We start from the raw sequence: 14,203 nt of genomic DNA on the forward strand, positions 1-14,203 counted from the left end.
CTCGGCGAGGTTTAATTTATCTACTCGACGAGTCGAGTCCCTGACTCAGCGAGTAGCCCGACCAGTGGGAAACCCTAATTTTAGGGTTTTGCACCGTATTTAAGCATCCTAATCCCCACCCCTTGGCCTCATTTACAACCTCCTTGTCCTAAACCCTTATTTACGAAACCCTATAGCATTTTGGGAGTGTGTGTGAGCCATTTTTGAGTGGCTTTGTGTGTTTTGAAGCCTAGCAGAAGAAGAATAAGCTTGAAGGTTCAAGGAGAAGGTTATAGATCCAGGGAATTCGTTCCATCCTCTTTACTTTCTGGTAATAAAGCTGTTAACTTGCTTTATAGTTCAATAGATCTCATTATGGTCACTTTTATGGGGTTTTTGTCCAAGTAGAATGATTTATGAGTCATGGATGTCCCAAAGTTGCTTATACTGTCAGATATGGAGTAATTAAGGGCTGTAAAGGCATAAAGGTGCAAACTTTATGCCATTTGAGTCTCATGCAAACCCTAAGAATGTTGTTATAGCCTTTTAAACACCAAAGGGGCCATGCATGGAAGCAAGCTCGAGACTTTACGTGGTTAACTGGTATCTAAGCCCTAGATCTAGGTTTTCATGCTTTGGTTTTGGGCACTAAGGCTGTTTGGACAAGATCTATGTCCTAAAGGAATTAGTGTTTTAGCTAAACCCTTCGAAAAGGGCTATCAACGGGTAAACCTAGAGACTTTACCCTTAGAAAGGTCATTTCCAGTGAACAATCGAAGTATGGGCTTTAGGTCTAGAGAGAAAGGGCTTAAATTGTTAAGATGGCCAAACAGACAGAAGGACTCGTCGAGTCCATGTAGAAACTCGATGAGTCGAGTCGCGTTGTCCCGTTCCAGTTTATGGTAGGACTCGACGAGTCGGAGGAGCGACTCAGCGAGTTGAGTCGCGATTTGAGGATTTCTGAGTTATAGAACTCGGCGAGTTGAAAGGATGACTCGACGAGTTGATCAACCCAGAATGTTGACTTTGACCAGCGGTAAAATGGTCATTTTACCCTTAGATGGATTTCAGTTTTTTGACTAAGTATTATTGTATCGAGTTAGCCGGGGAGTCGTGGGAGCAACCAACAGACATTTCCTCACGTACTAGATTTGCATCCAGTTTGAGAAGTGAGTCTTCCTTTAGTAGGAACGGGTCTAAGGCTCCAATGTCGACTCGTTTATGTATGTTAGTATGTGCCGGGGCTAACCCGATGAAGAGTATATGTTCCAGACTTCGGTTCAATGTCGGGGCGGTCCCGAGAAGTAGTTATGTATGCTTGATGTCTTTGTGATTCATGCATGTTATGTGTTAAGTGTTCCGGGCTTCAGTCCGATGTATGATATATGTTTATATTTTGTGTTTATGATACATGATATGCAGTGTGTATGCCGGGGTGAGCCTGATGCCGGGCAAGACTCTGATGCCGGGTAAGCTGATGTCGGATTCGTCCCGACGCAACTGGGCGGAGTCCTAAAGTTATGTTATATGTTATTTGTATGGTATGTGGTAGTTTGGCGGAGCTCACTAAGCTTCATGCTTAGTTTCAGGTACTTCTGCTAGCAAAGGGAATGACTCAGGATGATCGCATGACACACACCATAGTTTTATAGTGTGGGATATTCACTCTGATATTTGAGATGATATTTTGATATTTTGACAGTTGATGTGATGATACATGTTTTAGGATGTTATTTATAGTTTTATTAATGAATTAAAAATGAAATTTTTGGATCATGTTTTTGGGATGTTTCACCCGAGTACTCGTGAGAACTCGCTACTCGGTAGTTGGCCGAACAGGTACTGAGTAACAAGTTCTACAACCTTGGGTGTAGGTAGTAGCACCTGTAGTACCAGAAGAGAAGACATGAGCACAAGGACCTAAACTAGTTTATTTAGTTGTATTACCTTCTTGTTCTTTTATGTAGTAGATTTTGTTATAAACTCGTGATTAAACATGGGATGTAATGTAACGCCCGGGTTTCAGGGCTAAGCATTTTTGTCAATGTAATAGTCTAGGTCAACTCTTGTAACTCTTTTTGAAGTAATAAAGATGAAATATTTGAGTATTATGTGAATTATATGTGTTTATTATTTAATTATAAATGTATAATTAATAAAGAATAAAAATGAGCGTCAAAATTAAAGTGTGAGATAATCCTGATATCTCTACATAAAGTTGTAGAATATGTCTCAAGGTTTCCGTGCATATAAGGAACGCCGAAATCCGAGTTATAACGAAGAAGTTATGACCCGTCGAAGTTTCACGACAGAACCGGCACGATACCGGGAAGCGTGAATAGTGAATTTACGATAGAGCGAGATTTAGCCTTAGTGATCTAAACGAAAGTTGTAGAATAATATTAAACTAAGAACATCGATAAAAAGAACGCCCAAATCTGACTTCGTATGAAGAAGTTATGAGATTTTAAACAGACCAACCCTATCCCGGCTTGTTAAAAATATAACTTTAAAAATAAAGTCAAAATTAGCCGAAGGAGTCTAAACGAAAGTTGTAGAGTACGTCTTCACCTACGCGTGGATATAAAGAACGTCAAAAACGGAGTTCGTATGAACGAGTTACAAATTATAATAGCATATTTACGTATTAAAATAAAGTATAAATCATGTATACGTACACATATATATACATATGTATATATCATTAGAAAGGTATCGACGATGCGGTCATTATAAGTCTAATGTTGAGTTCTTTCGACATTAGTTTAGTATAAATATCATTAAATCCATTTATAATAGTATTATAGAGGGGTGTTTAGTTGTTTATATAACTAAAAGGTCATTAAGTAATTATGGAGGGTAGTTTTTGAAAATTCAATTAGTATAAATAAGAGCCTTGGGCTCTCATATTTCTTGCACCATTCTCTTGATTCAAGAGTCTTTCTCTCCTTATCCCCCGAGCATTTCGGTCCCTCGTGATTCGACTTCTCTTTCTGTAGCTTAGTATAGTAAGGTGAGCGCTGAAGCGCTGCACGAATCTTTCTTAGAAAGATTCAGCGACGAAGTTCTGCCCCTGCAGAGCCCGACTCCTAGCTAAAACCCCCTTGTAAGTAAGTTATGCTTACCTTATTTTAATATAGCTTATATTTAAAATTAGTATTGTTATTATGAACTTATAATAAATATTTGAGCTATTATTATAACTTATATAAGTTTCGTTATAATATTTTTTTTTAACTACTCGCGGTACGGGGAATCTGGTTTAAAGGGCCGCATAGGGTTGTTGGATTTCAGAAATGCTATATGCCAAAATGGTCCTGCCCTCCGGTGTTTTATGTCTGGCCCCTGTCTGTACATAGTGGTTGGAAAATATTGTTTAACGCTTATATAATAATAATAATAATACTAAGACTAATAGTTGGTCACGGTAAGTATTAGACTAAAATTTAGCGATAATAATGCTAGGTTTCGTCGAAGGAAAATAGAATCGTTAGAAGCAAGCGCTGCCTGATTTTGGAATCATCACCTTAACAAGTGAGTGCATAGTTACTTTCAACTTACACATAGATATGAAGTATTTTATATAAATTACGTGCTATGTGTGCATATTATCTGAATACTTGCTATCTATGCTAGATGAACGTTGTTATACATGTTTTCAATGATTTAAACTGTATATGTATTTTATATCTACGAAAATGTTGGGGTAAAACATGGGTAGATGCAATAGGTGATGTGTGATAAAATGATGAGAGGCCTCGATGTTGATGTTGTTGATTCTGTCATCTAGCGGAGTATGGATGACGACCACGGACTCTTCTAGACAGTCCAGTGGAACACTAGCAGGCTCGCAACCTGTAGGTGTTTGTGAACGATATGTTCACCGGTGTACTCCATCCCCCACATGGTTGCCTTTAGGACATTTATTGCTGAGGAATCCCCTTAGCAGTAGTGTCCGTCCCGATGATGATCCTTAGGCTAGGTCCCTTATGATAGGTGTTTAGGGACGTAAAGTGAGGATAACGGGAACGGGTAATCGGGTTATTGTTGATCGATGAAATTAATAAACTTATTTATTGTGGGTTGAAAACCCTATGTGCTCACCAGGTTCCCAAGCCTGACCCACTCAGTTTTATGTATTACAGGTAGTGGCGCATGAGCATAGGTGTGATGTTTTGGACGAGGGATTACGGATATAGGCCTGTAGATATGAAATAATGTAGTAAGGCTTATATTGTACTGTTTATGCTTTTGATCTGTACGAACATGACATCCCGAGTCTTTTAATGAAATACATTTCTATGGAAATGCTTTTGATACATCTTTATCATATTTTTGTTTTGGGACAAATTCTGCAACACTTTCATTTAAAATGTAACTCTGATTTTTTAAACAAAGCATAAACAAACCGGTCTTTTCTGGCCGTGATTTTGGGGATGTCACAGTTGGTATCAGAGCATTAGTTTAAGCGAACTAGGAATTTGTAGGATTTCTAGACTTAAACTTAGAATGCTAAGCGATGATTGTGAGGTGTGAGCACTAGCTTATTTTAGGAATTGTGTCTAAAATGCTTTTATGTGCTAAATGCTTTGTGCATAATATGCTGTTAATTGTTCGGATCTATGGTCTGTTGCCGACCGGATTTGGAAACCTTATGTGTTTAGGATTCTAAACGTACGACTACGATATTAGAACTAGCATGTAAACGTTTCGGAGTGATAAGGACGATTTAAAACGTCTATCCTAAATAAAGATCTAAATTCACCTTATTTGGTGTATAGATCAAGATGGCAAGGACCCGTAGCGGAAACGTGAACGCAAATGGAGGTAGGAACCAACCCCCAGTGGTTCAGCAAATACCTGTTGTTGAAGAAGTTGCACCTGAGCTAGTCACCATGGCTGGAGTTCAAGCCATGATTCAGGCTATGCTAGCTGAACAAAGGGAAGAAATGAGACGGATGCTCCACGAAAATAGGGACAAACCTACCATACATGTTGAACCGACGGAGCCAGTTCCCGAGCCATCTGAGGAAGGGAACTATAGCCGCCAAGTGAGTCAAGTAGGGACTCAAGGTGAGCAAAAGGATGGCCCAGAAGGGAGAAACAACAAGGATGGGCGGATGTACAAAAATTTCTTGGGTGCGAAACCACCAAGTCTCTCAGGAAGCCCAAAGCCTGTTGAGATTATGGACTGGATCTCCGAGATGGAGATGGTGTTTGAGAGCTGCGACTGCAGCGAGAAGCAGAAGACTGTCTTCGCTGTGAGACAATTGAAAACTGGAGTCTTGAGCTGGTGGAAGCTATTGGCAGATACAATGCCACGGGGAGAAGCTCTGAAAATGTCATGGGATGAGTTCTTGGAACAACTGAAGGCGCAATACTGTTCAGAGATAGACCTGATTGATCTGAACAATGAGTTCCAAAATTTGAAGAAGGGGAGAATGAGCATCGATGACTATGCTACTGCATTTACGGAAAAGATGAAGTTGTTTCCATACCTAGTGCCAACCGAACTTTCCAAAATTGAGAAATTCGCAAACGGACTGCCGGCTGACTTTGGCCCAACAGTCAAGATGGCAACCACTCTGAAATCAGTTGTTCGAGCAGCTAAGAACGTGGAGACCCAACAAAAGGAAAGAGGTCTGGAGAGGGCTGAGGTTGGTGAGAAACGGAAGTTCAATGGATCCTCGAAGTCCAACAAGAAGAGTAGATTCTCGAAGTATGGTTCGAGGGGAGGAGGATCAGAAGCGAAGTGGTGTGACAAGTGCAAGAAGAAGCACTCTGGGAAGTGTGACGGAGGGGTCACTTGTTACAAGTGCGGAAAGCCTGGGCACTACGCCAATGAATGCACCCTCAACCAGAAAGCCTATTATGGGTGCAATGAAGAAGGGCACATTTTGAAGGACTGCCCGAAGAAGAAGGAGACAGGAAGACCCAACATACCACCGAAGCCGAAGGCGAGAGCCTTCCAGATGACGCTCGAGGCTACAAAGGAGGCAGCAGACGTCGCTTCAGGTACCTTTCTTGTAAATGGTTTGCCTGCAAATATACTATTTGATTCCGGAGCCAACTACTCCTTTGTGTCGCATAAATTTGGTGGGAAATTAGCATTGCCTGTAGAAAAACTAGATAATGCCTTGATTGTAGAAGTTGCCAGTGGCAAATTCGTACTGTTTATGCTTTTGATCTGTATGAACATGACATCCCGAGTCTTTTAATGAAATACATTTCTATGGAAATGCTTTTGATACATCTTTATCATATTTTTGTTTTGGGACAAATTCTGCAACACTTTCATTTAAAATGTAACTCTGATTTTTAAACAAAGCATAAACAAACCGGTCTTTTCTGGCCATGATTTTGGGGATGTCACATGTAAAATGTTTATTTTATAGAATTCCGCATTTGTAGTTAAAAAACAGATAATTCCCACATATATTTAGATGGAAAATACAAGTCGTTACAAGAAATGTCACATAAAACCAAACATTTTACTCATACCATTTGTTCTCATTCATTACTATTATCCTTACAAGAAAAATAAAGAAAATAAAAAATACATAAGAGGCCTTCATTTTTCAAACAATTTACAAAAATACCTAGTTAGAAGTTATAAAAGTGATTTTGGAAAAAACTAAGACTTAAAGAAATGGTTCGAAATTAGTTATATAAATTATTCCATTTGCAGTCATAAAAATGGTTCATGTTTCAAATCCTGACACTACTCAGCCTTAGTGGCTATGAAAATTCGCAGGCAGTGACTCCAGGGCATGAAGCATAGTCTCATGTTCGCAAGGGGGGATTAGTTGGAATGGGAAAGCTGGTCTGTAAACACTCGTTAAGAAAGTTCCCATTCCAAAAAAATGGTCTATGTAAAAATAATTACAGAAATAGTCCCTATATAATAACGATATGACATAAGTGTTGCAAGATTACATACATAGGTAACATGTAATATCAGAATTGCATAAATGGTTAATAGATAAATAGGGTTAACATCATAAAATACCTAAGTTTGCAGAAAATTGTTGGTTTGAGGGTTCAAATTTTGGTAGATATTGTCATTTATACTCTTTTATCCGGTTTGAGGGTTCTCAACCGGTCACCAAGCTAAGCAGGTTGCTTACTAGGAGTCTAGGACACAAATGTTGGCGTGGTGCAAGAGATGAGGTTGCCAGAACTTGACTCCTCTACAAGAGGTCTTGTGCCTTATCCACTAAGCTACAAATCATTTCTTGTTTTCTTTTCTGATATATATATATATATATATATATATATATATATATATATATATATATATATATATATATATATATATATATATATATATATATATATATATATATATATATATATAACCTTATACACACGATTTATAATAATAATAATATAATAAATAAAGAAATAAATAATAACAATAATAATAATAATAAAGAAATAATAATAACAATAATTAAAATCAATAAAAAAATAATAATAAAAAAAAACTGAATTATATACGTTATATATACTTACATATATAAGAAATGGGAATAAATTGATAGCATCTTTGTAGCCTGAAGGCTAAAGCGATGACCCTGAGTATGAGAGGTATCAAGTTCGAGACCCTCACATTCCTTTTTTCGTCTTTTGCTGAAGTGTTTTAAGTAAAAGGAACAATGCTGATGCGGTTTGCCTGTCAGCGACACATTGTCATTTACCGCCTGGTAAGCATTTCAGTGGGCTTGGTGATCGACTGAGAATCCCTAAACCGAGTAAAGGGCTATGAATAACAAAATTTATCTAAATTTGAGACATAAATTGACATAAAAACTCATTTTTGGTTAAAACCAATAATTTCCTACAAAATTTTGACATTTTAGTAGGGATGTCAACGGGGATAAACGGGACAGGGATTGCATCCCCCACCCCGTCCCCAAAATTTTCCCGTTCCCCCGCCCTCGCCCTCACCCCCGAATTTCCCTTCTGAACCCCACCCCCGACCCTATTCCGCCGCCCCCGATTGATTTTGGACTATCTTATTTGGGTTAAAAAAGTTCTTGTTTGGGCTACAAAAAACTATTTTTTGGGTAACAAATAGATATTTATAACTTAATTTTATATATTACTAACAACTTAAAAACATGTTTTTTGTACGTAAAAATCATTTTATTGTTTATTATATTTATATAATTAATATATATCAATTTATATAATTTATTAATGAGGCCCCCACAGGGGTTTCGGGACGGGACTACCAACCCCTGCCCCATCCCGATTTTTTTCAACAAATGCCCCCATATGGGACGGGACCACCACGGATCGGGGTCCCATGTAACTTTTTGACATCCCTACGTTCTAGATAACATCCCCCCCCCCCCCCCCCCCCACCCACCCACACACACAAAAAAAACCCTAGATTACATAAATGTTCTGTGTATAAGTGATTATATAAATGGTCCTTGTGTAATATCAAATTTTAAAAAAATGCTCCCTTTGAAATACCAAAATTATAAAACAGTCTACATGTAAAACAAAGGTACATTTATGGACCCTTTTTAATAAAGAAATTATAGAAATGACCCTTTTATAACAAAATACTACATAAATTATATCGGAAAGATGGGATTAATAAGCTCGCAACAACACGCGAGCATCCCCACTAGTTTATATTAAATGCGATTTTCAATAAACTTTCTCCAACCCAACTAACATTCCCATTGGTGGCAGATCTATGATCAAAGTAAAAGGATATTTCCAACAAAAAAAGAAACCGCGTAATACATAATAAGAAAAAAAAATCGAAAAAAATTATACTACTGAAATTTTTTTGAAAGATATCCCGGACTACCCCGAGATATATATTAAATCCGCCAGTGATCCCCATTGAACCCACAATATCTTGGAATTTTAATCTTTGTATAAATTCTTAGCTTTGAGATTGATGTATGTAACATCATGTATTTGGGCCTAGAATTTAAGACCATTTTGGTGAATAAATTGAAACTTTTAGAAATAAACAAAATTAAATAACTAAATAATCAAATATAATGTAAATTAAAGAAATAGTAATATAATACACTATAAGTTTGAATCAAGGGTGGTAGATGCCAATTTGCAGGACAACTAGGTGTTAATATATATTTACCTTCTTTAGAAGGTAGACATAAAAACTAATATTAACATAAATACATAAATAAAGTTCACTCAAGTTTTTCACAAAGTAAAATATGTATAACAGTAGAGTCAATTTACGTGAAAACAACGTTAACCGTAGATTACAAACAATAAACAATAAAATTAAGGCCTATTGAAGCCCATGACAGAAACGCCCACCTATCGGTTTATCTTAAGAATACAATAACCTTACCTATTTAAGATTTGCTCTTGAATTTTATGCATCTATTAAGAAAAAAAAAAAGGAATAATTAACTTCTTTTTTTTGGTTTAATTGCAATCCAAAACATGAACCCAACCCAACTATTTAAAAAAAAAAAACTGAAGACACAAAAACCTGAAATATCAAATACAAACTCCAAAACATAGTCGACAAATAAAAAGACAAGTTTTATCATCTAAATTTGGGTTTAATCAATCTAAAGGATTTACTTCCCCATATATCACTACATATCATTGATGCCTCTTCAATTATTCAATTTATCCAAACAAGACTGTCAACATACTCAACAATTTTACATCCAACAGATCCTCTACGAATCTTGAAGCTTTTACTCTTGGCTGTAACTGGATCATACAAACCATAACGCTCAAGTTCATTCATACATCTAAAAAGAAACTGATTGTTTGATGTAAATCCACATGGAAATATTTTATCACCACCACTAAACCCGGAAAACACATGAAGTTTGACCCATGAATACTCATCCATCACCCACACCTCACAATCGGTATCTCTTACCCTCGACATCACACAAACCTTTCCACCCAAAACTCCCACCACATTCAACCGATCTCCAAAGCAACATGTTCTTAAAGAATCTGGAAAAGGTATCTCCTTGAATCTCTCTGAACCCAAATCAAATGCCAATATCGATTCTGCCAACTTCCCACCAATATAAGTATAACAAATCCAATGAAGATGGCCTTCATGCCCATCTACACAAACTAAATCTTGATCTTTAATGCATTGCAGGTGTGATGGAATTCTTTGAGATACCAACTCCCAGGAACCTTTACCTTTTCTCACGCTATAAACCTCAACTGGTGCCATTCTGCGTGGGTTGAAAAGCTCTGTAAGCTTCACCGCTTTGTAATCATCGGTTTTGGGATCATACCCAAACCGGAAATTGATATTTCTTGATTCAGAGGAGGAGCCCATGGAACATGGCGGAAGGGTTAAGAAAGCGGAGAGAGAATGGTTCTGAATACAAACGATATAATCATCACCTGATTCATACTTAAAACATATTAACCCTTTCACACATCCAACGACATTGCCAAAACAACGTGCAGGTTGAGATTCGAGATTAACGGGGAATTTGAAGAAATTGTCGAGTTCGATAGCGGGAGAAGAAAAGGGGCTTGCAGTGAATGAAGTACAGTCAGCCCTAACACCGAAGAACATAAGAATCTTCTGGTTGATATGCATAGAACGATGGAGGTGGGAGTTTACAAAGGAGGATTCAGATAACAGAGCATTCCAATCTTTACAAACGCACCTCATTTGAGCAAGCTGTTTTGCCAATAACCTGATGAATATGTCTGATAAAACTTCGCCTGGGAGGTTCTCCATTGTAGTTGGGTGTCGTGATCGTGGTGAAACCATTTTCGTTTCGTTTTTCCTTGTATGTTCTTCTCTGCTTACAAGTGTATATATTTGGATTTTTGGAGCTGATGAGATTACAAATAGGTTAACTTATAGAATTAGGGCTTTCATTTCGTCATTCTAAGGTATTTGTAGTTTTGGGCACAATTTTTTTTACGTTTAAGAGATTTACGAATCTAACAACTTTACGAGATTTACGAATCTAACAATTTTATCTACTGATTTTGAAAAAATTAGTCATAGTTAGTGCTAATCCAAAAATAGTTATTGAAAACGCAGACGAGACTAACTAGCATTCGGTTTTTACATGGCCTATATTTTTTTTTTTTGTTAATTTTTCATTTTCCCCATGAAGTCGCAGATGGTTTAGAACATCTTAGGTTTCCTCTCGTCTCATCTTCCATTTCGTTTGTTCTTTGGTTCTCGGATGTTAAAGAACGAAATCACAGATGAAATATCATGTATATAAGTTTAAGATAATTGAACTCCCAACCTTACGCCACATATGAGTATAAAACTCAACCCACGCCACATATAAAACCAAATTTCTATTTTCCATCTCCACCGCCTCCCTCCCCTCATCTTCATCGACACTCCTCTCGCCCTCATCTTCTTCCTTTTTGGTGTTGTTGTGTTCTTCTCTATGACTGTTAATCCAAAAGTAAAAAATATACCAAAATTATGTCAATATATAAGAAGATGGTGGTTGAACAATAGGATTTGAAATATAAAGATCTGACAATGAGTAGTGGGATTTTGGGTAATAATTCCATAGGTAAAAAATGCATAAATATTTTGTTATGGATTTTTTTTTGCTTAATTGAACTAAAATGACCATATGATGTTGCAGAGTTGGCATCTCTACTTGGTTTTTCAACGGAACATGCTAAAGCTTTTGTTTCAAGAACACGTGGGTATTAACGCTTATTCATGTTTTATTTTAACATGACATATGAGTATAGTCTCTTCAATTTTTCTAAAATATAATTTATGTTTCTTGCAATGATCCATGGATCTCTCATAGATAAGGGTTAAATTAATCACATCTAATGTGACAACTAGTTTTGAAGACCGCCTTAAGTGCGGCCCAATCTCTAGTGGTGAAAGTGATTTGCAAATTAATGAAATGACAAAGTCATTTGCATTTTTAAGTAAAGAATCAAAAACCGTCAAAGTCAATGATTTTGTTTAAATCATTACACATCAAGGACATGGTATCTTAGATGCTATTTAAGTTGAGGTCTCTTAAAAAAAAAGACACCATTGAAGTTGAGAAAGTGCTAAATTGATTAATTCTCTTGAAAATAGTTAGATTTCGGTGATTTTTCATATTTGGCATAATGTTTTATTGTGGTGGTGGTAGTGGTGGCGAAGATGACGTAAATATGTTGGGTGGTATGGACCTTTGTAGTTTAATATTGATATAATTTATAATTCGAAAAAAATAAAAGATAATAAAAAGGGTATAAAAAGCATTTTACATGGACTAGAGACGAATAAAACATATTTTTGAAACCATAATGACTAACGCTTTGTTCCCGAGTTTTTTATTTATAAATTCAATAAAAAAAAGGGAGGAGAAATTTTGACAGAAAGAAAGGGAAGGGAAGGAAGATATTCATTATTCCGTATTCCCAAGTTTGAATGAAATGAAATGAAATTTTAAGTTTTGTATTCCCGAGTTAGGAGGAAAAGAAAATAAAACTTAAAATTTTCCTTGCCCTCACTTTCTTCCCAAATCCGCCCAATTTGGAAGGAAAATATGACTTCAAAATCTTTTCCATCCCCTCACTTTCCTTCCATTAATGAAACTCGGGAACACAATTTTCTTTCGACACCGTTGACTTTCCATCCGTATCCTCCCATTTTCCTCCTTAAATATAACGGGGGAACAAGGCGTAAGAGTTATTGGTGTTTTTCTTTATTCGGTTTTTTAGGAATTTTAAATCTCCATCTACTATAATAAATGAAGATCAATTTTACCACATGTTAATCTCTCATGAGTTTTGACACTTATCATTTTGTGATATGTTTAAAATAAATAATATCTACATGTCAATTTCCTGCTTTTTTAATTTTTAAAATTAAAAAGTCACATAATACTTATATTTATATATGTAAAGTATTAAGTGTAATAAATGTGATAGTAATAAACTTTTTTCTTTCCTTATTTCACAATTTTATTTTAAAAAATACTTAATGTTTACACTTTGATATTTAATCTTTTTTAATCAACTCGTATAATACACAGGTCTTACACATATTTTGCTTAATAAAAACCTCCCTTAAACACTACACGACATTCTATTAAACCATAACTATGCCACTTGTCATTACCGCCAAATACCTTTGACTGTTTTTCCCGCTTATATCCTTCATCTTTATTTATTGCGTTCCTAAAAATTAGGAATCAAATTAAGGATTGGATATTATCAGTTAATAACTTGGATTCCATTTCTTTTGTTCCTACAATTGAGGAATTTAAATTAGAAAAACTATTCTTCTTTGACAAAATCTCTGTAATATTTTAAAACTTTCCATGTTGAAGCCGAACAATTAGCCACCAAATCAGTCGTAAGAGATTCTTATATCCTATCTCTCTTACTAAAACCCTAATCTGTCCCCCACCATCATCGGGTCCCCTTCTCTTTCTTCCAACTCTAATCCATTCACCACAACTAATTATGTCATCATCTTTCTTTCACCACCATTTGACACAATATCCCTTTACTTTTTTTCTTTGATAACCGATCTACATTATATTACTACAAGTCGAGCTCTAACATCTCTTCTTTACTGATTTCTTTGAATCTCCTACTGGACTAATCTATAGCCTCTTCGACTGTAAGAAAATCAATTGGATTTTTAGTTTTAGAGTTCCACAAAATTTGTATTTGTATGTATGTTTCAATTAGTGTATTTATTTCTTCTTTAGGTACTGTGAGAACCGCTATCTTGATATGCGTTGACACTTGACAAGAAACTAACTTTCAAGGTAATCAGGTATCTATTTCTCAATTGCAATCTTTCTTATATAATTATTCCAATTTCTTCGTTTCTTTTATCAAGTGTTGACATTATTTGACATTATTCATTGTTTTGACCTCTTACTTACTAATGTATAAATCAATTGAAAACATTTTTCTATTTTACTTTGTTTTAGATTTTAAACATTTTGTAATATGAATCAATTGAAACATTTTTCTTTTCTATTTTATTTCAGATTTTAAACATTTTGTAATATGAAGTATTGGATATCCCTCTTCTAGAAGTACAAGGTCCTAAAACTCCAGAAAAATGTCTTTCACCATGATACAGAAAGCAAGTGTTAAGTTAAATTTATCCCCTTTTCTGGGGTTGGAGTTGGTAATTTTATCCAGTATGAAAACCTAATTGAAACATGATTATTTCTATTGAAATCATTAATTCATTTTTTTTTACAGTTGGTTCTCTTTCTTG

At 35.8% G+C, this 14,203-nt stretch overlaps 1 protein-coding gene across 1 annotated transcript; it reads right to left on the reverse strand.

Moving 5' to 3' along the window:
* Positions 1-9,610: 9,610 nt before the first annotated feature.
* Positions 9,611-10,744, reverse strand: LOC145009597 (F-box/kelch-repeat protein At3g06240-like). The gene has a single exon (XM_078968263.1). It carries the CDS (start codon positions 10,742-10,744, stop codon positions 9,611-9,613), a length of 1,134 nt encoding a protein of 377 aa, XP_078824389.1.
* Positions 10,745-14,203: the final 3,459 nt, after the last annotated feature.

The sequence above is a fragment of the Lactuca saligna genome, chromosome 8 (genome assembly GCF_052625555.1).
Source record: "Lactuca saligna cultivar CGN05327 chromosome 8, ASM5262555v1, whole genome shotgun sequence".
NCBI classification, from domain to species: Eukaryota; Viridiplantae; Streptophyta; class Magnoliopsida; order Asterales; family Asteraceae; genus Lactuca; species Lactuca saligna.